The sequence below is a fragment of the Schistocerca piceifrons genome, chromosome X (genome assembly GCF_021461385.2).
Source record: "Schistocerca piceifrons isolate TAMUIC-IGC-003096 chromosome X, iqSchPice1.1, whole genome shotgun sequence".
Classification (NCBI taxonomy): Eukaryota; Metazoa; Arthropoda; class Insecta; order Orthoptera; family Acrididae; genus Schistocerca; species Schistocerca piceifrons.
In genome coordinates this window covers 139440610-139465191 of record NC_060149.1, presented here as the reverse complement: position 1 = coordinate 139465191, position 24582 = coordinate 139440610, and the positions used below count along the sequence as shown (strand labels likewise).

At 43.2% G+C, this 24582-nt stretch overlaps 1 protein-coding gene across 1 annotated transcript in view; it reads right to left on the bottom strand.

Moving 5' to 3' along the window:
• Window positions 1–24582, bottom strand: part of LOC124722222 (nose resistant to fluoxetine protein 6-like) — a 96149-nt gene that overhangs the window by 2920 nt on the left and 68647 nt on the right. Inside the window, exons 11-12 of the mRNA XM_047247416.1 lie at window positions 13742–13913; window positions 10412–10554 (exon numbers count right to left, since the gene is read on the bottom strand). Of these exons, the coding sequence (XP_047103372.1) occupies window positions 10412–10554; window positions 13742–13913 (315 nt within the window). The remainder of the gene's footprint in view (window positions 1–10411; window positions 10555–13741; window positions 13914–24582) is intronic.

The following is a 24582-nucleotide window of genomic DNA, read 5'->3' as shown; positions in this document are numbered from 1 at the left end:
GACTCTTTCGCCCTGTTCGCTTATTAACGGGCACTTCGTTTCTTGAAACCATGCTATTACTCCATGAAAGGCACCCATCTATTTGCTATTTTTCGGCTCTGATGGATGAGATTACCGATGAGGTCTTAATAAATGACTGCACCACAGGACTTTACTCCTACAAGTATACTCCGCAAGATACATTGCAGTGTGTGCCAGAGAGTACTATGATAGCAAAACAATTGTTCCCTTTTATGTTCCATTGGCGGTTGATGCGTGGAAAGAATGACTCTCGGGAAGTCCCCAGATCAGATCCTGGCGCAGTCATGTCTCAGATATTTGTAGGAAGGCGTAATACCTTGTCTCACCCTTTTTGGAATGTACGCTCTGAAAATTTTAACAGTAAACCTGTCCATGATTCACAATGGATTTCTTTTGGCGTCTGCCATTGAAGTTTGAATCTTCACGACGCTCTCGCATTTACTTATACAATCTGCAACTCGCCGCTCTACTTGGAATCATTTCTATCTCTTGTATTAAACCTACGTGATTAATGCTTCAGACTCACGTGCAATACTCTAGAATCGTTGGAACTAGTGTGTTGTAAGTTACCTCTTTCGTGGATGGAAGTTATTTCCTTAGGATTATTCCAGTGGATTTCCGCTTGCCATCTGATTTTTCTATAACTAGTTCAACTCGTACATAGCAGTTCTATTTCAGGTCGTCTAGACGCATGCGGCCTAGATATTTAGATATTTTACGGTTGTTGCTGTTCAGCGACTGATCGTCAATAGCGTTGTCGAGCAGTAATGGGTCTTTCTGCTTGTTTACGCGCAATACACACGTTTGTTTATGTTTGGGGTCAATTGCCAGTCCAATCACCAAATGTCGGTCTTCTTGGGGTCTTCCTGCATTTCGCTAGAATTTTCTGGCGTTGTAGCTTCCCTACATACAACAGTATCTTTCGTGAACAACTTAACGAAATTTGCGACTTGATCCGCTACAGTATTTGTATACAATGACGAAGAAAAGTCGCAACACCACGAAGGAGTTTCGCGATGTACATGAAAGTTGATAGGCGTGTTTATAAATCTGAAGGATGATGTCTGTTCAAATTTCGCTGTGAGAGTGATGTTAGTAACGCCACTCTCAGGTTGCAAATCAGGTTTGATATAAATACACGCTTTAACGGTCGTGAGCGTTAGTTACCTTTGATACTGGACGAGGTGAGTTGATTTCAGTCAAGAATGTCTTTAAGGTGACGAAGATGCCATTATCAGCACCCCACTGAGTTTGAAAGAGGTCTTGTAATAGAGCTACGAGAAGCTGGATGCTCCTTCTGCGATACTGCAGAAAGACTTGGCGTAATGTAGCCATTTTACGCGACTGCTGACCGCGGTGATCACGAGAATGTATGGTCGAAAGAAGACCCGCCTCAGGACGGTCGCGTGGCACTATCAAGAGGCAAGATCATCGTGTTCGGTGTATGGCTCCGAAGCATCGTATCGCATCTGTAGCAACAATTCGACCGACAATTGGCACCACAGTGACACAAAGAGACCTGTTACAAATCGGTTACTTGTCCGCAGCTCGTGGTCGTGCGGTAGCGTTCTCGCTTCCCACGCCCGGGTTCCCGGGTTTGATTCCCGGCGGGGTCAGGGAATTTCTCTGCCTCGTGATGACTGGGTGTTGTGTGATGTCCTTAGGTTAGTTAGGTTTAAGTAGTTCTAAGTTCTCGGGGACTGATGACCGTAGATGTTAAGTCCCATAGTGCTCAGAGCCATGCATGCCATGCAAATCGGTTACTTGAAGGACAGCTCCGAGCCGGACGCCCTGTAGCGTGCATCCCACTGACCACCACTTGCGACTTTAGTGGTGTCAGGGGAGAGCTTATTGGGGTGGGGGGGGGGGGGGGGCAAGGCGGAGGTCTGTTGTGTTTTCTGATGGACGTCGGTTCTGAATTGATGCAATTGATGGCCGTGTGTTGGTTAGGAGCACAGCTGAAGTCCTCCAACCAATCTGTTTGCGCGCTTGACACACTGGACCTGCACTTGAAGTTATGGTCTGGGATGCAATTTCTTATGATAGGAGGAGCATTCTCAAGGTTATCCCATGCACCCCGATTTCAAATTTGATCGTCAGTCTAGTGGTTCGACCTGTTGTGCTGCCATTTCTGAACAGCATTCCAGGGGGTGTTTTCCAACAGGATAACGTTCGCCCACATACCGCTGTTGTAACCCAACATGCTCTACAGAGTATCGATATGTTGCCTTGGCCTGTTCGATCACTAAATCTGTATCTAATCGAGCACAGATGGGAAGTCGTCGAATGACAACTCCAGCGCCATCCACAACCAGCATTAACCGTCCCTGTATTAACCGACCAAGTTCAACAGGCTTGGAGCTCCATCTCATAAACTGACGTCTGGAACCTGTACAACAGAATTCATGCAGTTTGTATGCTTGCATTCAACATTACCAGCATTTCACATTTTCAGTGGCTTATTTCGCGCTAGTAATGTTCACCACTTAAACAAGTTACCTAGACGAATGTATTCCTTGAAATTTCATTACTCTACATTAATTATATTTTGGTGTTGCGATTTTTCCCGTCAGTGTGCACAGTCAACAGTAACAGCACCATGTCACTGCCTTCATCTGCCCTGGAAGTTAGTTTTGAATTTGATCATTTAGTCGCGTTAAGAAAGATGTGTTTAAATTTTTCTGCTATTAAATTACGTATCTCATCCTATATGACGTACGTTGGTATTTCGTTCAATAGGCACAGAGCACTACTATATCGAATGTCTTCTGGGGGTCAAGGAGTACGGCATCAATACGAGTGCCGTTTACTTCCTTCGACATCTCATGAAAGAGCAGAACGAGGTGAGTTTTCTATAGATTGGAACGTCCATCTCTGTTTCAGATTTTCAAACTTCATGTTTTGATAGTCTCCATGATTATTTGTTCTTTACTGTAGAGATAAGAAAAATTTCGTCTTTGGCATCTGTATGTTTTATTTGTGTACCAAACATGTTTCACCTATACATGCTAGGCAGCATCAGTGACCTATAATACAAAGAAAATTATTTAATTATACCGGTTTTGATAGGAGATCTGTTGTGATTCTTGGCAGCTCGGCCGGCCGCTGGTGGCCGAGCGGTTCTGGCGCTACAGTCTGGAACCGCGCGACCGCTACGGTCGCAGGTTCGAATCCTGCCTCGGGCATGGATGTGTGTGTTGTCCTTAGGTTAGTTAGGTTTAAGTAGTTCTAAGTTCTAGGGGACTTATGACCTCAGCAGTTGAGTCCCATAGTGCTCAGAGCCATTTGAACCATTTGGCAGCTCGTTTAAATCTAACTCCAGAATTATGATATTCTAAATTTCATGAACCCACACCTTTGGTGCTGCTCTTGCTATAAAAATTTCGATAGACTCTTTAATTACGGTGTTCTAAAATCTTTGGACCCACACATGGATAGTGCTCTTGTTACACCTAGTTTTCATAATTATATTTCACGTAGTTTTCGGCTACAGCCGACTTACTTAGTTACTTCAGTCGCTTGGGTCAGATAAAATGGGCTTGTGAACTTACAAGGGGAAGGCCTCAGACACGGCCAACCGATTCGGCTTAGATTTGGCATGTCGCTTGTGTACAGCCCAAAACGAAGGAATCTAAGATATTTTGGGTCAACACCACTGCGTTTTTGAGAAAATCACCCCTAATGGTTATGACGAGCGATCGACTCAAAGTTGGCGGGATCGATAGATAATTGTAAATAGAGCATTTTTCATCACCAGGTATGGGATCCGAAAATGCATACTTTTCCAGAAATCGAGGTAAGAAACTTTTACAACTGTCGCTTCTGTACCCACATGGTCAACGCTTTTCGCCGACAGCACCGATAGCGCAATGGCCAAGATAACTGGCTGCGAATCTCGAAGAAACGTAGTGGAAGTTATTCTTTTGGTTTGTATTTTTCCATATCTCAATTGATAGGGATAGGAGGTTTAATAAGGTAAGTAAATCAACAGGGAAAGGTAGGCAAATAAATTTCTCAAACCTCTTGGGATAGTAAACAACTAAAATGTTACTCCAGGTCACTTTACAATGGCTCTTCCAGTCACTGTTACGTGTTCTCACTTTTCTTCGAACAACTAGATGGATGGTACTGGTCATATAAACATTCCAAACAAATTTACTCACGGCACCAAGAGCATCTAATGAATGCAATCTTTCGACAGCTACACTGTTCCTTCTCTATGATATGACGAAGAGGCAACCGGGACAACATAACTCTCCCCGCGTGCATTCTATCCCGTGCCTCGCTGTAAACAAGCGTCGCACTGTTGGCTATCTGTGATCCCTCGTGAGAAAGTCGCAGCACTTTTACTAGGAGTTGTTTTCATGTAACAAGGCTTTAAAGTTTAATACTTTACTAACTCACGGCGTTTAGGAAATTAGTTTGCCTACCTAATTATTATCATTCCTTATTGATTTACTTACCTTATTAACCCTCCTATCCCTATCAATTGAGATATGGAAAAATACAAACGAAAAGAATAACATCCGCTAGGTTTCTTCGGGATTCGAACCCGGATCTTCCGATTACCAGCCAGTTACCTTGGCCGTTGCGCTATTTTTTTTTTATTTTTTTATTTTTTTTTTCGTCGATCGTTGTGTTTGGTCCTTCCGGACGTTAAATGACATCCGTTCAAGTTCGTTTGTTGATCCTTCAACTCAGTTTTTTTTTATTACAGAGGCCAACCGGCTCTCTGACCGAACACGCTGAGCTACCGTGCCGGCATGCTATCGGCTCTGTCGGTGACAAGCGTTAATCATGTTGGTACAGACGCGGCAGTTGTAAAAGTTTCTTACCTAGATTTCTGGAAAAGTATGCATTTTCGGACCCCATACCTTATGATAAAAAATACTCTATTTACAATTATCTATCGATCCCGCCAATTTTGAGTCGATCACTCGTCATAACCATTAGGGGTGATTTTCTCAAAAACGTGGGTGTGTTGACCCAAAATATCTTAGATTCCTTCGTTTTAGGTTGTACACAAGCGACCTGCCAAATCTGAGCCGAATCGGTAGGCCGTCTCTGAGGCCTTCCCCTTGTTAGCCCTAAACCTGAAAATATAACATCATGACAGACGACAGCATTACACACACAGCGCGATCAAAAGTCATTGCCCAAACTGACAGATTTGATGACCGAGGCAGTAACGAATATTTCGTTAAGGAAACAGGTGTCGAAATGTATATTGAGTGAGCACTAAGCATGCGTAAGTACGTCCGTGGCGAAGGAGATATACAAAAAGTACAGTCTTCGACACCGTTGCACCAGAGTTGATTTGAGGTACGAAGAGTTGAGAAATCTTGACGTTCGCATTGGATCAGTAAAAAGCATATAGCGCTATAGTGCCTGCTTGACGGTCACAGTATATAGGGTGATTCAGCAGACCCTACCGATGCTGTCGTTTTATGCAAGCCCGCAATGTTGTATCTGGCCTTCAAAAACCACGTGCGAAATTTACATGTCTTGTCGCTCGCTACGCGCAAACTACTAGTGCTACAGGAAAAATGAACAGGATCTCTTTATAGGAAATTGAATTTATTTAAATTTTGTATTCTGATGCTTTTTCGCTAGAAGCCATAGGTTTCGAGTTATTCAAGAAAACGTTCAAAAGTGACTTTCAAACGCACCCCCATTTCCACTCTAAGCCCCCACCGGTCTGGATTTCTAGTATGTTGTTCATGGCACTCTCTTCTAGCACTGTACAAATATTTGCCACTGCCCCAATTATTTTCCACATTCGACCTTTTTCAGTCTTAATTGACTAACCTTATTACGCCTCCGGCTTAGTCGAACACTTACAAATTATAAAACTGACGTTTCTGTAAATTTTACCTAACAATTTTGCCTAACAGTGTAAAATAACAGTTACATGGTTGTATTCGACAGGCCTGACTACGAAACAACTGTGCTTGTAAGGTTTAAGTTTGGGTCGAATAGTCAACGTGATTAGTGAGAGCGTAACGTTTACAAAAGTCGTTTTCCTTTCATTGCTCTCAAGAGTACATTTAAATTAGTAATGTTAACTAAATAGCGGACTATGGTAGTGGCGTAATAGCTCAATCGATAGAGACCAAAATAAGTCAAATATAGGGAATTTTTCGTGTAGTCTTAAATTTTTGTACAGTGGTAGCACTGAGTGCTACGAACGACATACTAAAAATCGTGACTGGTTAGGAAGGAGCAATGTGTTGGAGGTGCATTTGAAGGTCACTTTCGTATGTTTCGGTTGAATAACTCGAAAACCATGGCTAACAGTGAAAACGTATCCCGGTACAAAATAAAACTAAATTAAATTTTGAATAAAAAGGTTCTATTCATTTTTTTCTGTAGGATTAATAGTTCGCGCGTAGCGAGCGAGAGAACACAAAAATCTTGCACGTGGTTTTTGAGGGTCTGATATAACTCTGCGGGTTGTATATAACGACATCGGTAGGGGCAGCTGTATGATTGGGGCGCCACAAATGGCCTGCAAGAGCACTGGATCTTAACCCACTAGTTTTATTCTTCTAGGGCTGCATGCAAACTGTGCACTCAGAAGAGAAATTAGTTGCAAGAATTCTTGCAGCGGACATACACATGATGACTTGTGGCTCCGTAAACCAGCTGTCTATCATATACCACGCAAATTCGGTATGGGTACGTTGGGAAGACTGTGCGGACAGTCGAAGGAAGGTGCCAGGAACACACGTGACATTGAACTCAAGTAGACAACAAAATCTACCGTTGGGGAACACTGCATGAAATATGAACAAACGAAAGTGCTAAGACAGACTTGGTCGTTTTGGGATTGTGTTCCAAAGGAGGTTGTTGAAATACGAGTGGCCGACGGTCTGGTCAACAGAGACAGTGGCTTCACTTTCAGTAAAACGTGCTACCCAGTGCTCAGTCAACTGAAGTCACAACGTCGGCCGAGAGCGATTTTCTCTTCCGACGAGGGCGTCAGAAGCACTGAGATACCAGAGTTAACGGCCGGCGTTCATCGATCGCGTCCCCCTACCACTCCATCCGGTGCGGCGTGCGGCCGGATACTGAGAGAAAGGGTGTGGAGCGATAAGAGTATAAAGGAGACGATATGTAGACGTTCTACGGATATCATCTGAAGATGACAAGGTACGCTGTCGAAATATCGTGTTACTTATACGACGATACCTCGCTGGACACTCAAGAGCAATACAGTCATTTAATATGGTTTGAATCTCGATCACAACCAGTGACCTCGGATACTCTGTACTCACTCAAAATCCATTTTTGACTCTTGATAGCTTTTCGAATTATACAGGGTGATTAAAAAAGAATACCACAACTTTAAAAATGTGTATTTAATGAAAGAAACATAATATAACCTTCTGTTATACATCATTACAAAGAGTATTTAAAAAGGTTTTTTTTCACTCAAAAACAAGTTCAGAGATGTTCAATATGGCCCCCTCCAGACATTCGAGCAATATCAACCCGATACTCCAACTCGTTCCACACTCTCTGTAGCATATCAGGCGTAACAGTTTGGATAGCTGCTGTTATTTCTCGTTTCAAATCATCAATGGTGGCTGGGAGAGGTGGCCGAAACACCATATCCTTAACATACCCTCATAAGAAAAAATCGCAGGGGGTAAGATCAGGGCTTCTTGGTGGCCAGTGATGAAGTGCTCTGTCACGGGCTGCCTGGCGGCCGATCCATCGCCTCAGGTAGTTGACGTTCAGGTAGTTACGGACAGATAAGTGCCAATGTGGTGGCGCTCCATCCTGCTGAAATATGAATTGTTGTGCTTCTTGTTCGAGCTGAGGGAACAGCCAATTCTCTAACATCTCCAGATACTGTAGTCCAGTTACAGTAGCACCTTCGAAGAAAAAGGGACCAAAAACTTTATTGGCTGAAATGGCACAGAAAACGTTCACCTTAGGCGAGTCACGTTCATACTGAGTTGTTTCCCGCGGATTCTCAGTGCCCCATATACAGACATTGTGACGGTTGACTTTCCCGTTAGTGTGGAAAGTTGTTTCATCACTAAACACAATCTTTGAAACGAAAGATTCATCTGTTTCCATTTGAGCAAGGATAAAATCACAGAAATCGATTATTTTAATCTTATCAGCTGCAGACAGTGCTTGAACCAATTTCAGACGATAAGGTTTCATAACTAACCTTTTTCGTAGGACTCTCCATACAGTTGATTGTGGAATTTGCAGCTCTCTGCTAGCTCTGCGAGTCGATTTTCCTGGGCTGCGAACAAATGCTTGCTGGATGCGTGCTACATTTTCATCACTCGTTCTCGGCCGTCCAGAACTTTTCCCTTTGCACAAACACCCATTCTCTGTAAACTGTTTATACCAACGTTTAATACATCACCTATCAGGAGGTTTAACACCATACTTCGTTCGAAATGCACTCTGAACAACTGTCGTCGATTCACTTCTGCCGTACTCAATAACACAAAAAGCTTTCTGTTGAGCGGTCGCCATCTTAGCATCAACTGACGCTGACGCCTAGTCAACAGCGCCTCAAGCGAACAAATGTACAACTAAATGAAACTTTGTAGCTCCCTTAATTCGCCGACAGATAGTGCTTAGCTCTGCCTTTTGTCGTTGCAGAGTTTTAAATTCCTAAAGTTGTGGTGTTCTTTTTGAATCACCCTGTATTTTTTGTTGTCTCTGTCATGAAATCTGTCAGTCTGGGCATTGAATTTTTAACTCCTGCTGGCCGGTGTGGCCGAGCGGTTCTAGGCTCTTCAGTCTGGAATCGCGAGACCGCTACGGTCGCAGGTTCGAATCCTGCCTCGGGCATGGATGTGTGCATGTCCTTAGGTTAGTTAGGTTTAAGTAGTTCTAAGTTCTAGGGGACTGATGACCTCAGATGTTAAGCCCCATAGTGCTCATAGCCATTTGAACCATTTTTTAAACACCTGTGTAGAGAACAGCATCAGAAATGTGTAGTGGTAAGTTCCTATGGGACCAAACTGCTGAGGTCATCGGACCCTCGGCTTGTCCTAAGCGTACGTTAGTTTAAGTTAAAGCCCAACTGAAACTAACTTACACTAACGACAACACACACACCCATGCCTGAGGGAGGACTCGAAATTCAGACGGGGGAAGCCGCGCGAACCGTGCAAGGCGCCTCGGACCGCACGGCTACAACGCGCGGCTCACAAGGGAACCTCCCCATCGCACCCCCCTCAGATTTCGTTATAAGTTGGCACAGTGGATAGGCCTTGAAAACCTGAACACAGATCAATCGAGAAAACAGGAAGAAGTTGTGTGGAACTATGAAAAAATAAGCAAAATATACAAACTGAGTAGTCCATGCGAAGATAGCCAACATCAAGCATAATCTGATCGCAGGAGCGCCGTGGTCCCGTGGTTAGCGTGAGCAACTGCAGAACGAGGGGTCCTTGGTTCAAGTGTCCCTCGAGCGAAGAAATTTTTCTTTATTTTCGCAAAGTTATGATCTGTCCATTCGTTCATTGACGTCTCTGTTCACTGTAATAAGTTTAGTGTCTGTGTTTTGCGACCGCATCGCAAAACCGTGCGATTAGTAGACGAAAGGACGTGCCTCTCCAATGGGAACCGAAAACATTTGATCGCAAGGTCATAGGTCAACCGATTCCTCCACAGGAAAACACGTCTGATATATTCTATACGACACTGGTGACGGCATGTGCGTCACATGACAGGAATATGTTGTCGACCCACATAACTTGTACACTTGGCGAATGGGTAAAAACATTCTTCTACGTTGCCCGATTTAGGTTTTCTTGTGGATGTGATAATTACTCCCAAAAAAGTGATAAAAACATAAGAGTTTGTCACATAAACTGCAATAAATGAATCCAACAGTTTCACAGTCGCTCACTTTTCCTTGTGCTCTGTTAAAACATATGTTTTTAACGTTTTCAAATTTTTCCGTGTGTAGACCGTCAAATCCTGCGTATGTCCAAGCAAATCTGAACATGTCCCGGAATTTTGGAGAGCGAAGTTGATTATGTGTGAGTGCCTGAACTTTGATAATTGTCTGAAAATAAAAAATTAAAATTTTCGCTCGAAGGAGGAGTTGAACCAAGGACCTCCCGCTCCGCAGCTGCTCACGCTAATCACGGGACCACGGTGCTCCTGAGTGGAGTCTATCCCAGATGATGTTCCCTATCATTCGCATGAATTACTCAGTTTGTATATTTTGCTTAATTTTTCAGAGTTCCACACAACTTCTTCCTGTTTTCTCGATTGATCTGTGTTCAGTTTTTCAAGGCCTATCCACTGTGCCAACTTACAACTGAATCTGAGGGGGGTGCGATGGGGAGGTTCCCTTGTCAGAAATGTTAGTAGCTAATGGTAAGACTATAGGCGGTATACGGACCATGGTGTCTCGTGAGAGGTGGAGCGGCGCGTCTATGTGCATGATGGCGGACAGCATGATGACGGGGTGCAGCAGGTACGCGCAGTAGGTGAGCCGGCTCAGCGGCACCAGCATCCGCTGCGACAGCACCGTGTTCACCACTCCTGCAAGCACAAGCAATAACAAGGTGAGCCTCTAGCAGCAGGGGGTAGCATCTATCAGTCACAGCTGTATGTCTGGTCTTGTGTCTATATGGCACCTCTTCTGCTACTGATAAAATGAGATTCTAATTTTATCCTATACTCAGAATTTGGACGATGCAGCTAAGAGTCGGGAACTGTGATTCAGTAACCTAAAAAACAGAAAAAAACAGATACTCATAGCTAACACATCCAAACCAGGCGCAGCCAGAATAATAATGTAACAGACTTACAATTACACTGACTGAAAAGTGTTACACCACTAATCAGTTGTGCGATATTTAAACTTTGTGGAGATTTTCATCACATAAATGAAATGATTAGACTGCCATTCCATTCGGCACTGATGTCTGTTATCAACATCTTTATGAAGTGTAAAGTCGTTTGTATTCGTTGTGGCATGGAAGTTGAAGTAAACCAAGCGCTGTATCATGTGTGAGATACAGAGGGGAGCGAGTGCGCCGGGACTTACCCCAGTTCACTGCTAGTAGCGCCACGTCACCTTAACGCGTCTGCATGCAGCGCACAAGTATTGCACCACAATTAGTATGAAATTAAAAATCAAAAATTATTTTTAAAACTTTGTTAAATTATAGTTTAGTGTAATAATGTTACAAATACCAAGTCTTGATGTTCTAAACTCAATAGTTTACGGAAAAATGCCGTTTTAAGAGAAAAATCAGAGGCGCTAAATAATGACGCTAGGAAGCTAGAATTTGGTCAGAAGGTGCAGTTAGAAGTTATAAATAAGTGATGCTGGTTTCCAAAACCATAAAACAATCCACGTTGTTCGGAAAAATCAAAGGCGCTAAATAATGGACTTAGAAACTTGAAAATTTGTTTTATGCTTCAGTACACCCCAAAAATAACAACAGAGAGTCCACGTTAATCTACCTCTTATAGTTTTTGAGTAATTAAATAAAAACTAATTTTGTAACTAAAATGTACCTAAGTGTTGTAGATTAAGTACTTGAAATTTTAATGATAGAGGATTTTGGTTAAACCAGATGATCAAGTATATCAAATAATAGAGCTACACCAACTTTAAGACTTGTAACATAAATAGCAACTGATATAAGTGAACTCGCGAGGACTGTACACCGTCCTGGATCGTTTAGAATTCGGTAAAATAACTGTTAGTGTGCCGTCCGTGTGAAATCCAGTTCCGCGTGGCAAGTAGTGAATTTATTTCCACTTTTATGGCGAGCATTAATTTTTGAACATTTATTGCTAACTTTCAATTGAGTGATGTTAGTTAGGGCGAAAAACAATCTGGTAGGAGGTTACCATAGAGGTCGCCTCTGAACAGCTGAAGGTGCTGTTACATTAGAAAGACTTGTTTTCAACTGATTGGTTGGTTTGTTTGGGGAAGACCAGACAGCGTGGTCATCGGTCTCATCGGATTAGGGAAGGATGGGGAAGGAAGTCGGCCGTGCCCTTTCAGAGGAACCATCCCGGCATTTGCCTGGAGTGATTTAGGGAAATCACGGAAAACCTAAATCAGGATGGCCGGACGCGGGATTGAACCGTCGTCCTTCCGAGTGCGAGTCCAGTGTCTAACCACTGCGCCACCTCGCTCGGTTCCAACTGAACATAACGCAATTTTAAGTATTGTTTGTGAGAAACTTTAATTAAATTAAACGTTGATTGGAACTTTAAACTTTTACTGAACTCATAGTCCTGATCCCGCAAAGAAATGGGAAATAGACACTTTTCTTCCAGTGGGCTGGACCGGAATGTGGCCGTGCAGACTGGAAACTAAGGTCAGTATGTTTCCCTTCGCTTTCTGGCTGACCACCAAATTAGTTGCCAGGCTCACGTGATTAAAGACGGCATCAAAACTTTAAACCAGTGAAGTAACTCACTCGCCGCCCCACAAAGTGAGTAGCCTCAGAATGTCTTAATGAGGATGTGTTGTTGTGCCTGAAACACATGCTGTGGCAGTCCATCAAGATTACTGACTGGAGGCTTCCCACTCATTCCAGATATGCTCTATGAGAGATAAATCAGGTGATAGGGCAAGCCTGTCAAGGTTCTGTACATACTTCGAGGCGCTTGTGGACCGAAATGCAGTGTGGGGTCCTTCATTATCCTGATGGAATGTACGCTTTGGTACACTGGTCGCGAAGGGTATGAGACCAGAGTTTATCATTCTTGTCAATGTAATGCTCTGCCTTGTTCGCCATTTTATTGTATAAATTTTACTATTCCACATGTTTGGGCTTTGAGCTATCATATTGGCAACTATTTAGCCTCACAGTCTTGTCTTCATATTCAATACCTCCCCACACCACCATTACAGGAATTGGAGAAGTATAGGTGTCGCGAATCGCTGTTTCTTATAACTTTTCACCAGGCCATATACGGACACCCTGGCGTCGATCTGACAACCACAAATAGAACGAGATTCGTCGCTGAACACTATAGAGTGCCACTTAACGTCTTAGTTGACGCTGGATCTACACAACGCAAGTGTTTGTTGTCTGTGGTGTGACGTCAGCGGCAAACGACACATGGCATTTCGATATCTCAACCTAGCTTCTAGTAGTATGTTCTAGACGGTTCGTACTGTCACTGCCTGTAACCTCTGGAGGTATTTCGTTTGTTGTCACCTGTCTATTCACCAGAGCCAGTCCAACAGACCTACTATCTTCTCTTGGTGCAGTCCTTCTTAAAGGACCCGTGCCTGCTCGTCTTGCCACACTACTGTTCCGAATCCATCTCATTACCACTCGTTCTGCAGTAATTTCATACATCCAACTTTGCGATGTGTTGATATGATACTCCCACGGTCCTCATACCAATGATTAGACCTTTATCAGAGTCCGAAAGGTTGCACGTCCTTTGACTATTCTGTGTTGCGATCTCCACCTGAAAATTTACAATAATGTTAGGCGCACGGAACAGCCATCATGTTCACACATACCATTCTTTATTTGTTGTAATGGTTCTATTGTGTAATGAAAACAAACTCGCATAAGGATGAAATTTTAATCAACATATCCCACGGGCAAGGAAACACGAAATGTTGGAGTATGTTCTGTCATAGTGTTCACGGTGTAACACTTTCCACTTCCGCCAGTGTAGTTCACAGCGGAAAGCTCAGCTCTTTCTCGGGTTATGCAATATGAGCACAGTGTGTGAAACTGACCTCCGTGGCCGGTGCAGCAGGCGATGGCGACCCAGGCGAGTGCAAGCGCCCACGCAGAGTGGCCCAGCGCCACGTAGGCGGCCGACGCCCCCGCACTCAGCTCTCCGTACAGTCCGTGCACCAGCCAGAACGTCACCGCCATGCTCAGCGCCCAGCCCGCCGCCACCGCCACCTGCAAGAGGTAACAGGAACTACACCTACTGTCAAAACAACTGGACATTCGCCAGAAAATTAACAAAAATCGACCTTTATTCCTAGCTTCTTTAAAATCTATCGAATTTACTGAACATTTTAACATAAAAGGAAAAATGTTTAACACGAAACACGAAGTACCGGTGAGGCTGTGGTCTGGACAAATTACAAAATAATTTCATGTCCTCATTCTCCTTTGACACGTTACGAAGATTATTTAAACTTGGAAAAATCTTCTTCTCCGATCTCCCATCTCTTCCCCTCCCTCCCTTCTTCAGGTCTCCCTCATCTCCTAGCGCCTGGCAGATCCTCTGTATTGATCATCATCAGTGTGCCACATCAGTGTTGTGTTTAGTGCTGTTTCTCGTGTGCGTCTAGAGGTGTGATTTTAATTGTGTACTGCCTTGAGGTTCGCCGTCAGTGTTATGTTATGTGCTATGCCATCCGTCGCTACCTTTATGCTCCTGTCGTACTGTGCCTTGTGTTCTTTTAACCGTCGCAGTGTGTGGCTTTTTTGTGTGTGCTACTTTTAAACAGTTTTTTATCTCCATTTTACAGTCACCCCGTTTTTTTGTCTATTGCCTTCCATGATGTTCCCCCTTTTATATATCTATGTTCACCTTCTTCTCTCCTTTGCTGTTTTTAAATGTCTTCTATTGTTTTGTTCTATGTCTTTCGGCTGAAGAGCAGCGCCTATGCTGCTGCCAGCCCGCCCCGATGGGGAATTGAAATACAATAAAGAAAAAAAAAAATTCTTCTCCGAGGAACAAATACGCCTGGTTTTTGCAGTCGTAACGTCACTCAGATTTATTGGCTCACCTGCTTTTCCTTAAACGGAACAAAGCAAACAACGGTTAATACTGCTGCTATATTACAGCTTGTCTTTCGATACTGCCATTGTCAAAACAACGATAGACATAACGTCAAACTGAGAGCCCGCAATAATGGTGGCACTTGTACTTCAATTATTTTCAGTTACTGATATGCATTTTCATATGGTTACTCGTTTCCGCGTTAGCCATCTTCAGATCTGTTACAGCAAAAAAATACAAAAAATTACAACTAACGACTGCATCTCAAAAAACATAATCTACACATATTACTAAATTAAAGTCTCACGCCGCGTTTCTCTGTGAACATGTGAAGGCCAATCTTAGGAACTACTGTAGGGATGTTGACACGGTTTTCATTGTTTCTCTTATTCACGAGGAATGTTTGCGTCTATAAGTTCAAATTGTTCAAATGGCTCTGAGCACTATGGGACTTAACATCTGAGGTCATCAGTCCCCTAGAACTTAAAACTACTTAAACCTAACTAACCTAAGGACAACACATATCCATGCCCGAGGCAGGATTCGAACCTGCGACTGTAGCGGTCGCGTGGTTCCAGACTGAAGCGCCTAGAACAGCTCGGCCACTGCGGTCGGTGCGTGTATAAGTAATTACCGCTACGTCAGACTAGAGAGCCTATACGCTCTGTAGGTCAGACAAGCCGTCCGGCCGTATTTTGTGCTACGCGTGCGAAGCCAGGACAGGTCGCCAGTAAACTACAGTTCATATTTGTATAGTCTCTATGAGTACAATGCAAAATGCACAGTGTGCCAACATTCATATTTTTCCCACTGCTCGATACAAAATGAACCCGGCATTAGTTTTTCTGCATAGCATGTACACGTCAAAATTTAAAAGTCCTGCAGATGGGTAGTATTGTCGTATTTACATAATCAGACAAACACAAGGAAGTGGCGTGCTGAAGATGGCTAACGCCGAAACCGGCAGTCATGATAAAGGGCATATGCGATCGATGACTGAAAATAATTGTATTAAAATTGTAAAAACACTTGAGAGTCAGTTTTAGATTATGGTGTCGGTTGTGTCGAAGTTGGTAAATCGTGTATCGAAATCAGTACACTTTCTGAAAAAATCGTTTTTTGTGTTTTTAAATACAGGTACTGTAACACTTCTTTCACGCGCAAGAAATTTTCTACTATTGGACTGCCCTACAGTATAACTGTATGAATTTCTTGTAGTCAGTGACGTTGTGTGTACAGCTCCGATTACGACAGGCGAAGACATTCAAGAGATTGCTCAGAACAAAAAATCGCATAGACGTAGGCGACGACAACGATGAAATCGACATTACAGATCCTGTCGCCACTACATCAGAAATGTAGAACGCCATGAAAGGTGTACAAAGCTATTTAGATACTTATTCTAACGGCGAAACGAATATAACGACGGACTATATCGAACAATTTGATGAAAATCTGATAATGAAGAAGACACTGCAAGTACCAATAGGAGATTGTAGTCCCAAAAAACAGTATATACCTACAGGAGAAAATTTTAGTAAGAAATTGAACCGCTACACAGTACTCTGACGTCGAAGAAGAAAGAGGTTTTTTTTTCCGAACCCGCTGACCGCGCAGCTACCGAGATGGACGTAGCTAGACTTCGTCAACCAGAATGCTTAGATATATATTCTGATACAGTACGCTACTGAGCCACTGTCATATCCACGTGGCCCATATACCAGCACATTGCGCAATTCGCCGGCCGAAGTGGCCGTGCGGTTAAAGGCGCTGCAGTCTGGAACCGCAAGACCGCTCCGGTCGCAGGTTCGAATCCTGCCTCGGGCATGGATGTTTGTGATGTCCTTAGGTTAGTTAGGTTTAACTAGTTCTAAGTTCTAGGGGACTAATGACCTCAGCAGTTGAGTCCCATAGTGCTCAGAGCCATTTGAGCCATTTTATTGCGCAATTCGGCTAGCCAGTCACACTCAGATCGGCAATGATTGCCGTTTCCAACTACGCAACGTTGGCAACTTTTTCTCATGCGAGCATGCGGTATTGTCCGTGGTTATTTGCTGTAATGACTACGTTTTAGAACATGTGTTTTTCCTTGCGACTTCTTTCGGAGTCGCAGCCCCGTTCCTGCATCAAAATTTATGCATAAAGAATTAGTCTCATCACAAAGATACAAATCACAATATAGTAGCATTAACTACCACTAATTTATGTAACAGCCAATATAAGATTAATCCCTACAAAGAATAAAATGTAATTTCGATTACAGATAGCTGCGTAATCTGCTAAACAAACAGCTATACTTCGACACAGAAACTTCCAAGAAGGAATAAAGATTATAAAACATATAACCGGAATAAGTAAGCCTTCAACAATTAAAGAGTGCAAATGGAAAACATTCAGTGTCACTTTTAAAAAAAGCGTTTTCAGTGGTATTGTTGCCTCGGTACTCTGTTCCATGTTCCCAGACTTGATTCAGATGCCAAACCATGGAGGAAGTCTTTCAAACATGCGCTGGTAGATGGTGCATGGTCTTTGTGCCAAATTGTGCTTCCTTCTGGGCTTCCACAATTTAAAAAAAAATGAGAAGTGGTTTTTGTTGACTACTGTTGTACTAGTTGAAAGCTTAATGCTGTATTTCTGTACTTATATTACTACAAATAGTACGTAGTGCTTCAGTGTTAATGACACTTGGAACCAAAACTTTCTTCCTGCTATTTTGTCGAAAACGGATGTTTTTGAGACGGTGGCCGTGCACAAAAGAAAAGCTGATTCTTTCAAAGGAGGAACAGCAACCAGCTGTTGTTAATAATGTTGTTTATTTACGTAAACGGCGCCGTTACCAGTTTCGAACCGACAGGTTCACCTTCAGACAGTTGTTCACGTTTGGGTTAAATTTGTTGTTGTTTACATTAGTTCTTGAAAGAAAAACAACCAACAAATAATGTAAACAACAACAAATGTAATTTCAACGTGAATAGCTGTCTGAAGGTGAACCTGTCGGTTCGAAACGGCGCTGTCTGTGTAATTAAATAGCATTGTTAACAGTGGCTGGTTGCTGTTTTCTTCTGTGCAACAATCAATTGCAAAAACTTTCTCATTGGCACTCAGAACCATATAGTTTCCTGGTATGGCATTAAACACTCTGTGGTATCAGAATACCTTCTGAATTTTTTGGATACAAGGCAGTTATGTACAAACAGAGACAAATGTCAGATTTGGCGCTTACAACGTTTTCCAATTCCATTCTCCACTTGTTGTTCAGGGCACCACTTATCTAACTGACATCTGTTTGATACAGTTGTAATAACAGTAAATGCGTCTTATACTCACGCTTAACATCAAGTACAAGACGGGGTAGTGCGGTAAGTGGCATTACAAGATCTAACATCCTGGCGTACATTGCACCAAGCATAGCGGTTTCACTATCTTCAAGTGCCTCATACCTGCTCTATTCCTCTGACAGATTATGCCTATTTGTTTAGCGGACGGCGTAGCTGTCAGTAACCTACACTACATTTTATGCTATGTAATGTCCTATTTGGTATTACATACATTAATAGTAGTATAAAGATGTGGTAGTTCAGTTTACCAAATTCTGTATCTCTAGGCTGCTCCTTGTGTTATATGTATTACTTTTACACAAGAGGGCTTAAGAATATGGCTAAGATCCCAAACTAGTCCCAAATAAAGACATAAAAATAAAAAATAAGCACAATGACTGCTAGCTATAGAGTTCCTATTTCCAGAAGAAAATACGTACTGTCTGTCAAAGCGCACACCCGATATACACCCAACCAGACCTGATAATATGGCCACGTGGTGACAGCTTCAATACCCTCTGATGGCAGTTCTAGCCGTCACATACATTTACGTACCCATTTATGGTATAAAGGGTGTAAATTTTAAGTTGACAAACCAGAATAACTCGAAAAATTAGCTTCACACGAAAAAATTTATAGAATACAAAGTTGATTATTTTTGAGGGGGACATCTGCTGATGCTAAAATTATCCCGCCACCCCAACCCCCTGGGTGTGGGGCGGGAGGCAACTTCAAAATTTCAAATGGGAACCCCCATTTTTTATTGCAGAATCAGATTCTACATAAAAAACAACTTTCATTCTGTGTTAAACATCTGTTTTAATTCTTGGTAGTTGGCGGTGTAATTCAAGAACATCCATGTTCTCATTTTTGCGTGGAAAATAGTTACGGATAAATAAAAAATACTTATTTACTTCGTAAATTTTGATTCGTTAAAACTAAAACTCTCCCTCTCTCCCCATAGGCTATGATTTGTTTGATACTTAAAAGTTGTGTGGCCTCATGACCACTAAACAAACAAAACTTGTCCGAATCTGCGGAAAAAATTAATATTTGGGTCAACATTCGTAAAAAAAAAAAAAAAAGTTGTTCAAATGGCTCTGAGCACTATGGGACTTAACATCTCTGGTCATCAGTCCCCTAGAACTTAGAACTACTTAAACCTAACTAACCTAAGGACATCACACACATCCATGCCCGAGGTAGGATTCGAACCTGCGACCGCAGCGGTCGCGCGGTTCCAGACTGAAGCGCCTAGAACCGCACGGCCACACCGGTCGGCCATTTGTAAAATTCTAATTCTTCTCTCTCAAACCCCACCCTACGGGGAGAGAGGGAGAGTTTTAGTTTTAGCGAATCAAAATTTACGAAGTAAATAAGTATTTTTTATTCACCCGTAACCATTTTCCACGCAAAATTGAGAACATGGACTTTCTTGAATTACAGCGCCAACTACCAAGAAACAAAACAAATGTTTAAGACAAAATGTACATAGTTTTTTATGTAGAATCTGATTCTGCAATAAAAAATGTGGGTTCCCATTTGAAATTTTAAAGTTTCCTCCCGCCTCACGCCCAGGGGGCTGGGGTGGCGGTCTAATTTTAGCACCAGCAGATGTCCCCCTCGAAAATAATCAACTTAGCTTCAGGTGAATCTGCCGCCACAGCTTCTACTTGGCATTCACATTCTTTGACTTTGTCAACTAAAAAAAGAAAATATTGTCACCTTCCGACATAACATAGACCTCGGGCTACGCTACTGACCAGTCTGTCGCCACAACCAAATCCACCGCTTTTAGCCGAACGCCAGTTGTACCGCACTCATTTTAGCGACTGATCCTACGGACTAGCCGAGCCCGCTATACGGTTAATCCTTCGGCTGTTGAGCTCGCCTTAAAGATACATTCAGCCGTATGGAGACTAGACACTTCACTCGCGTGCTTGGCAATCTGACATTGCGGTCTGCGCTCAGTGGTGTGGCATTAGTGCCTTTCCGACGTGCGTGCGCTAAGTGCGGCAAAATGAACTACGATGAAGTTATCACCAAGTGCATTCAACATGGACTAAGGTGCAGTTATTCTTCTCTCGGCTGCCGAAGGACAAACAGCGGCAGATATCCATCGAATAATGAAGAACGTGTATGACGCAGGATGTCTGTCAAAAATCGCCGTTGTGGAATGGTGCGCGACAAGGGGTGTTGCTGTTTAATGATAGCGAACGTCCCCAATTCGCAAATGTTGTAACGCAGAAGCTACACCAACTCAAGTGGGAGACACTTGAGCACCCGCCCTGTAGTCCTGAGCCGGCCACAGGCGGTTCTAGGCGCTTCAGTCTGGAACCGCGCGACCGCTACGGACGCAGGTTCGAATCCTGCCTCGGGCATGGATGTGTGTGATGTCCTTAGGTTAGTTAGGTTTAAGTAGTTCTAAGTCCTAGGGGACTAATGACCTCACATGTTAAGTCCCATAGTGCTCAGAGCCATTTGAACCATTTGAACCACACACATGGCCGGCCGGAGTTGCCGAGCGGTTCTAGGCGCTTCAGTCTGGAACCGCGCGACCGCTTCGGACGCAGGTTCGAATCCTGTCTCGGGCATGGATGTGTGTGATGTCCTTAGGTTAGTTAGGTTTAAGTAGTTCTAAGTCCTAGGGGACTAATGACCTCACATGTTAAGTCCCATGGTGCTCAGAGCCATTTGAACCATTTGAACCACACACATGGCCGGCCGGAGTTGCCGAGCGGTTCTAGGCGCTTCAGTCTGGAACCGCGCGACCGCTACGGACGCAGGTTCGAATCCTGCCTCGGGCATGGATGTGTGTGATGTCCTTAGGTTAGTTAGGTTTAAGTAGTTCTAAGTTCTAGGGGACTGATGACCTCACATGTTATGTCCCATAGTGCTCAGATCCATTTGAACCATTTTTTCTGTAGTCCTGATCTCTCCTCATGCGCTTATCATCTCTTTGGTCCCTTAACAAAGGCCTTGAATGTTCGACTATTCCTGTCGGACGAGCATGTGCAGCCTGCTTCTTCATGCAACAGGAACAGGGTATTACCAAAAGGGTATCTTCTAACTGGTGCGTTGGTGGGGCATTACCTCAACTCTCACGGCGATGTTGCCTGATTGGCACACCGGTAGTGGTATTTAGAGCTTTCGAACGGAATTTTTGATCGCCTCCTATAAATTCCATTTCTCCTCTTTGAGTTTGCCTCCAAATTTTGGCATTTTTTTCTTGTTCGTGAGAACTGTACCTACGAGATATATGCCTATATGCAAACATTCTGCACAACACAAAAATTAAATTTTGAGACGCACTTTTGTCTCCAAATACTCCTAACAAGCTATCACTGTGACAACATTGATTCAGTCACTGTAACCACGTTTCGTCTGAATACACCAGACTATTGAAGCTACATTTTTTTTTCGTAAAATTATGATTCATCTACATCTACATCTACATCCATACTCCGCAAGCCACTCGACGGTGCGTGGCAGAGGGTACTTTGAGTACCTCTGTCGGTTCTCCCTTCTATTCCAGTCTCGTATTGTTCGTGGAAAGAAAGACTGTCGGTATGCCTCTGTGTGGGCTCTAATCTCTCTGATTTTATCCTCATGGTCTCTTCGCGAGATATACGTAGGAGGGAGCAATATGTTGCTTGACTCCTTGGCGAAAGTATCTTCTCGAAACTTCAACAAAAGCCCGTACCGAGCTACTGAGCGCCTCTCTTGCAGAGTCTTGCACTGGAGTTTATCTATCCTCTCCGTAACGCTTTCGCGATTACTAAATGATCCTGTAACGAAGCGCGCTGCCCCCCGTTGGATCTTCTCTATCTTCCTTCGTTTTCGGACTGCATTTTCTTACGATTCTTCCAATGAATCTCAGTCTGGCATCTGCTTTACCGACGATTAATTTTATGTGGTCATTCTATTTTACATCACTCCGAATGCCTACTCCCAGATAAATAGAATTAACTGGTTCCAGTTGCTGACCTGCTATATTGTAGCTAAATGAAAAGGATCTTTCTTTCAGTGTATTCGCAGCACATTACACTTGTCTGCGTTGAGATGTAGTTGCCATTCCCTGCACCGTGCGTCAATTCGTTGCAGATCCTCCTGCATTTCAGAACGATTTTCCATTGTTTCAACCTCTCTATATACTACAGCATCATCCGCAAAATGCCTCAGTGAACTTCCGATGTTATCCACAAGGTCATTTATGTATATTGTGAATAGCAACGGTCCTACCACACTCCCCTGTGGCACACCTAAAATCACTCTTACTTCGGAAGACTTCTCTCCATTGAGAATGACATGCTGCGTTCTATTATCTAGGAACTCTTCAATCCAATCACACAATTGGTCTGATAGTCCATATGCTCTTACTTTGTTCGTCAAACGACTATGGGGTACTGCATCAAACGCCTTGCGGAAGTCAAGAAACACGCCATCTACCTGGGAACCCGTGTCTATGGCCCTCTGAGTCTCGTGGACGAATAGCGCAAGCTGGGTTTCTCACGATCGTCTATTTCGAAACCCATTCTGATTCCTACAAAGTAGATTTCTTGTCTCCAGAAAAGTCATTATACTCGAACATAATACGTGTTCCAAAATTCTACAACTGATCGACGTTAGAGATATAGGTCTGTAGTTCTGCACATCTGTTCGATGTCCCTTCTTGAAAACGGGGATGACCTGCGCCCTTTTCCAATCTTCTGGAACGCTACGCTCTTCTAGAGACCTACGGTACACTGCTGCAAGAAGGGGGGCAAGTTCCTTCGCATACGCTGTGTAAAATCGAACTGGTATCCCGTCAGGTCCAGCGGCCTTTCCTCTTTTGAGCGATTTTAATTGTTTCTCTATCCCTCTGTCATCTATTTCGGTATCTACCATTTTGTCATCTGTGCGACTATCCAGAGAAGGAACTACAGTGCAGTCTTCCTCTGTGAAACAGCTGTGGAAAAAGACATTTAGTATTTCGGCCTTTAGTCTGTCATCCTCTGTTTCAGTACCAATTTCGTCACAGAGTGTCTGGACATTTTGTTTTGATCCTCCTACAGCTTTGACATAAGACCAAAATTTCTTAGGAATTTCTGCCAAGTCAGTACATAGAACTTTACTTTCAAGTTCACTGAACGCCTCTCGCATAGCCCTCCTCACACTACATTTCACTTCGTGTAATTTTTGTTTGTCTGCAAGGCTTTGGCAATTATTATGTTTGCTGTGAAGTTCTCTTTGCTTCCGTAGCAGTTTTCTAACTCGGTTGTTAAACCACGGTGGCTCTTTCCCATCTCTTACGACCTTGCTTGGCACATACTCATCTAATGCATATTGTACGATGGTTTTGAACTTTGTCCACTGATCCTCAGCACTATCTGTATTTGAGATTAAACTTTTGTGTTGAGCTGTCAAGTACTCTGAAATCTGCTTTTTGTCGCTTTTGCTAAACAGAAAAATCTTCCTACTTTTTTTAATATTTCTGTTTACGGCTGAAGTCATCGATGCTGTAACCGCTTTATGATCGCTGATTCCCTGTTCTGCGTTAACTGTTTCAAATAGTTCGGGTCTGTTTGTCACCAGAAGGTCTAATACGTTATCGTCACGAGTCGGTTCTCCGTTTAACTGGTCAAGGTAGTTTACAGATAACGCACTTAAAAAAAAATTTACTGGATTCTTTGTCCCTGCCACCAGTTATAGACGTTTGAGTCTCCCAATCTATATCTGACAAATTAAAATCTCCACCCAAAACTATAACATGGTCGGGCAATCTACTGGAAATATTTTCCAAATTTTCCTTCAGGTGTTCTGCCACAACAGCTGCTGAGCCAGGGGGCCTATAGAGACATCCAATTATCGTGTTTGAGCCTGCTTTAACCGTGATCTTCGCCCAAATTATTTCACATTTCGGATCTTGCACATTTAAAACCAAATTCCATTGGCTCTGAGCACTATGGGACTTAACATCTGAGGTCATCAGTCCCCTAGAACTTAGAACTACTTAAACCTAACTAACCTAAGGACATCAGACACGTCCATGCCCGAGGCAGGATTCGAACCTGCGACCGTAGCAGCCGCGCGACCAAATTCCACACACAGAACAATTTCTTTTTGGGTTTCCTTGCGAGCACTGAAATCTAAGCTTAGATGTTTACGAAGGGTTGTCATATTTTTGTACTGTTCACAATATCTCACAAATTGGGTCTAAATATTTATTCGCACCTTCAGTTGGGTGTTTAAGCTTACTGCTCCTTTTCCTTTGGGGTACATAGCGGATCCCACTCCTCTCAGTATTGTGTCCCTCTTGTCGTGGTGTGTGCACCACTCAACGTTAACCTTTTATTTACACACGTCTGGACCACTTTCGTCACCACTGCCACTCTTTCCTCATCCTCATCGTCAAGCAGTTTAACGGCGTTAAAGATAAGCCGCAAAATTCTATATGTTACTCTATTTACTGAGATATGTACAATTTTGTGTTCTTTCCTCTGATGTGTCGCAGTATCGGAGTTGCAACCATGTTGCTTTG